The sequence below is a fragment of the Mus pahari genome, chromosome 7 (assembly GCF_900095145.1).
Source record: "Mus pahari chromosome 7, PAHARI_EIJ_v1.1, whole genome shotgun sequence".
NCBI classification, from domain to species: domain Eukaryota; kingdom Metazoa; phylum Chordata; class Mammalia; order Rodentia; family Muridae; genus Mus; species Mus pahari.
This window is the reverse complement of record NC_034596.1, coordinates 32,493,257-32,497,981: the sequence shown is the minus strand read 5'-3', so window position 1 is coordinate 32,497,981 and position 4,725 is coordinate 32,493,257. Positions and strand designations below refer to the sequence as shown.

General features: G+C 42.6%; 1 protein-coding gene across 13 annotated transcripts in view; it reads left to right on the top strand.

Annotated features, from left to right (window-relative positions):
* Positions 1 to 4,725, top strand: part of Hdac9 (histone deacetylase 9) — an 822,768-nt gene that overhangs the window by 801,341 nt on the left and 16,702 nt on the right. For all 13 annotated transcript variants that reach the window (XM_021201632.2, XM_029540516.1, XM_029540526.1 and 10 more), the window contains one exon: positions 631 to 778. In XM_021201632.2, the coding sequence (XP_021057291.2) occupies positions 631 to 778 (148 nt within the window). The remainder of the gene's footprint in view (positions 1 to 630; positions 779 to 4,725) is intronic.

The window sequence follows — 4,725 nt, the reverse complement described above, 5'->3', positions numbered from 1 at the left end:
AGGAGGAGGAGGAGGAGAAGGAGAAGGAGAAGAAGAAGAAGAAGAAGAATTCCAACATCAGCAAGAACTTATATTAAAGTTTTAGATGAATTATTGTTCTAGTACACACCCTGAGGTTGAGAAGGAAAGAACATCCAGGACTAACAGACCTGATTGTTCTGGCGAAGGTGCCGTTCAATTTAGCTGGCATCTCCAGGTTTTTCTTTTTCTATGGTATTCCCACTTCATTTAAAAAAAAAAAGGTTAATTGTTCAAGTAGCAATTTTTAGCATTACTATTTTGTTCATTTTTCTCCAGGAGAACTCCTACGTCCAGGTCTCTTGAGGGTTTCCCAAAGGGCATGATGCCTAGAGCCCTTATTTAGTTGTAGGGACAGCTGTCATTCTGTTAGCAAGTTCATTGGGCCATGGATTCTTTCTTTCTTTATTGTTTTCCAAGCAAGGCAGAGATCTTGGCTTGGGAATGTGAGTACTTCACCACTTGGCCTTCTTAGATCCCTTGAAAAGGACTTAATCACAGTAGTTCAAAAACCAAATTATAGCGCAGTAATGAAAGGACTTGAACCTGTAATCATATTGTTATTATTATCTAACTAAAGTTTCTTCCAAATATGTGATTTTTTTTTTCTAGGCAAGTATTGGAAGTCGATCAAGATGGTGGCTGCTGCAAGGGGCTGTGCTCTGCCTGCTTCTCAGCTGCAAGAGGAGACAGAGACGGTCTCTGCACTAGCCTCCCTGACGGTAGATGTGGAACAGCCATTTGCTCAGGAAGATGGCAGGTATGGATCCAACCCGAGGGAACAATGTGGTTAGTGACATCTAACCGTAAGTCCAGACTCATTGCTGGCATTCTGGAACTTTCTTCCTGCTTCCTCTACCTGTTTTCTCCAAAGCCACAGATGGCAGAGTGTATGGTACAGGCGGTGGAGAGCTCAACTGTCTCGTTCCTTCTAAAAAGAAAAACCTGGAGGACGTGGCTCCCCAGACGTGGTTCCCAGAGAAAGGCGCTGAGATCGAGAGTGAGAAATATCGCTCCTTGTCGGATAATTTAGTGCAGACCGCTGTGGAGAGAGCTGCCTGGGGACCCAACTCCTCCTCCTTATCTCTGTTTTCCCAGATGTTCTCTTTCTTTCTCTCAACATTTGAAATCTCTGCTATAACAAAGGGAACACAGGAAGGCAGAAGCTGTGTGGGATGTTAATCAAGGGCTAGCCGTTTTATACATATGTGAGTCTCCTTGAGGTCTATAAGGATAGTGATGGGAGATGTTTATCAAGGAGACGGGGATGTTAATGAAGAAGAACTGAGCCTGACTTTATCGTGTAAGAGGAGAACGTTCTTAATTTCTTTTTCTATGTACATAGATTGGGGGTCATGCAGGGCTTACTTGTTTACCTTTAAAGAAATCGTGGTCAGTTGGTAATATTTCCCTACCCGTTCTCTCATCATGGCAACCACACTTCACTCAATACTTCCTTACAATGAAAGTTGCCCAGTGTACTGCAAGTGATAAGCCATACTGGTGTTTTCGACAGCGAATTGCAAGGTGACATCCTTTCTCAGGACATGCGTCAGGCAAGACACAGAAGAAACGCCGAGACTCACACTCACATTTAAGTTGCTTCTGAGAAGGAACTCCAACTCCTCCCACCAGTTAACAGCACTGCTAATTACATGGAGCCTGTCACTCCCCAAATGCACCAGTGTGAACAGTCTGGACTCTTTACCGTCCCTGGGTACTCCAAGTGTAATGGATTTAACATCTTGTTTGGGCCCAAACAGTTGATAAATTGAATAAGAGATTTCACTTTTCTGTCTGTGTTTTCTCTTGCTATAAGCACTTTAGGAGAAGACTCTCGGTGTAGGGAGCAATGGTGTATTGCTGAATTGAAAGGCGTTCGCTTGCAGTATCTGGGGGAAGGGAAAACGTATTTTACATTTTTTGATATTATGAACTCGCTCCCTGCTGTTTCCAGCTAAGAACTGAACCAAGTTCATAATCCAAAGGTGTTGCAATTATTCCCAAGGCCAAAACCAGTTAGTTGTCTGTCATCTGAGGGCCATAAAACTGAGGAAACTAACATCTGTTAGTGTTGGTTATAAAAGAGCCAAGCTATTCTTTAGAAGCCATTTAATACAGAAAAATGAGGCGAATTCCACCCTGGGTGAAGTGAATTCTAAGTAGTTCTGCCCATGAAATTGCAGAGCTTGGAATAATTAACAATAATATGAGATGTTGTGAACCCCAAGCAATATAAAAACCCTTGGCACGTTGGCAGGAGTTGCCTCTACAAGCATATTTGCTTATCCTGTGCTAAATCACGTGCTTGGCTCTGAATAATCTATAAGAATGAACCAAGCTTTGGTCCACAGTGACTCTAATCTTCCACTGATGGTATGTAGGGAGTACCAGTGTCCTGGTGAGCAGGAAGGCAGAGGGGAAGCCCGGTTTCATGTCTGTTTATTCTTTTGAGGCCGAGTATACCAATTGTGAGGTTTTTTTCCTGTGAGGGGGGAAAATGGTTTGACTTGAACTATTTTCTATGTTTTTGTATTTCATTCAACAAAGGAGCAGGAAAAAAAAATCTCCTAGAACCAGATCGTGTGTTTCAGTTAATTTGTGTATGACCCTCATGGAAGAGATGATGGAGAGATGGGGGTGGGGTGGGGAATGGAGAAATTGACCAAGAATTGCTATCAGATCTGTCTTCCTGCTCAGCAGGCAAAGATAAAGGAAATGCCCCTGGGCTTTTGTTGTGAATGCAATATTGTGATCACACAGGAAATTGAAAAATTAGAAAAAAAAAATCAGAATTAAATGGATGGAAAAGAGCAAAGGCAAATTCTTTTTATAGGAAATTCTTGCCAGTTATTTTGGACGATATATTGGTGTTTGGAGTGAGATGACTCATTTCAAACTCAGATTCTGGGTAAGGCGGCCCTTTTCTTGGCCAACTCATATCTGACTCATTTACCACTAGTGAATAAGGGATAAAATGCTCCTGGCTAAGAACCATTTTAAGTATTTTCTGTTCATTTTCCTGAATGGGGGTGGGGTGACCCATTTCATCTTTACGACCACACTTACGGGCCTTGAAAAATATAGTATTAGGGGAAAACTGGACAGTGGGAGCTCGTGTGAGGGATAGTTCCCAGATATACAGCTGTCATGTGTCCTTTTTAGGTGGCCAAGGATTTAAATGGGAAGGGAATGATGGGCGGGTCAGTAGAGAGTGGAAAACAAGGCTCAGATCCTGTGCATGAGAGGGAGTCAAAGAAAAAAAACTAAAAGGACTGCCTTGATTGTGTGCAGCAGACTCATTAGAGGCAGGTTGTGCTGGGTGTTAGCTCCCTCGTTTGCCTAGACGACAAGCCTGTGAGATCTGTGCTGTGCTTGGGTAGCAGTCTGGGTTTTGATGCTTTGACTTTAAGTAAGTTAGAAGCAGCCTTCAACTTTATCCTAGAGGAAAGGTCGGTCTGCCCCTAGTGACTTCAGGATGACCAGCTATTAAGTGTTAGGAGCATGTTGGCACTCCAGAATTCTTGGCCGAGTCATTTTTTCTTTTTCAGCTGGAAACAAAAAGTGAAAGCTGGCTGTTCACATAAATGTCTGAGCTGTTAGGAGTTATGTTCAATTACCTGAATTTAATCGGTTGTGCTGCTGGTGGAAAATCATTTCATTTTCCATGTTGGATTATCTTTTTCATGAAAGAGGTAGTTTCAAGCCGTCGTATCATCTTTTTCTGCCTTGGAAAACTTAATTTTATTTCTCCTTCAGTTCAGTAGCTTTTCTGGGAGGAGTGTTGTGGCTTGACACTTGTGCTCTTTGGGAACTTGCTACATCTTTTCAGGGCTTTGCTGGCTTTAAAAGTTTCTGTCAAATAACCAAGTCTTGATCTGTTAGGACTGCCTTTAAAAGTGATTTTTAAGTGTTCTCTCTCTCTCGCATCTTTTAATATCCCCTCTTTATTCTGTGCTTTTAAATGATTTAACTAAAAGCTATCCATGCTCTGAGGTAGTCTCTACAGACCCTGCACATACAGAGAGCACTAAGTGGATCTTTCTATTTCCCTCTCATATGTTATATCCTGACTGCCATTTCTCCTCCCTCCATTACTCCCAATACCTCACCCCCACCTCCTTTCTCCTCCAAATCCACTCATTTCTCTTAAAAAAAAAAAAATCAGGCCCCCCATGGATATCATCCATATCATTGAACAGAGCATAAAGGGGTTACAATGAAACTAGGCATAAACTCTCACTCATGCCAAGGCTGGACAAGGACACCCAGTAGGAAGAAAAGGGTCACAGGCTAAGGCAAATGAGTCACAGCCACCCTCCAACTCCCACTGTTGGGACTCCCGCAAGAACACCAAACTGCACAACCATAATATATGTGCAAAGGACCTAGGTCAGACCCATACAGGACCTAGATCAGTCTGTGTTTGTTGCTTCTGGCTCTTTAAGCCCATATGATTCCTGTTAGTTGATGCTGTGAGTCTTGTTCTCCTGATATCTTTAACCCCTCGAAATTTGATAGTGTGTCCTCCCTCTTCTGAGGGAGCAGGGTTGGTTCCCAGAGCTCTACATAGTGTTTGGCTGTGGGTCTCTGCATCCATTCCCAGCAGTTGCTGCATGATGCCCCTCTGATGACAGTTAGACACTGATCTTTAAGTATACTGAATATCATTGGAAATCGTTTCATTGGCTTTTTTTTTTTTTTTTT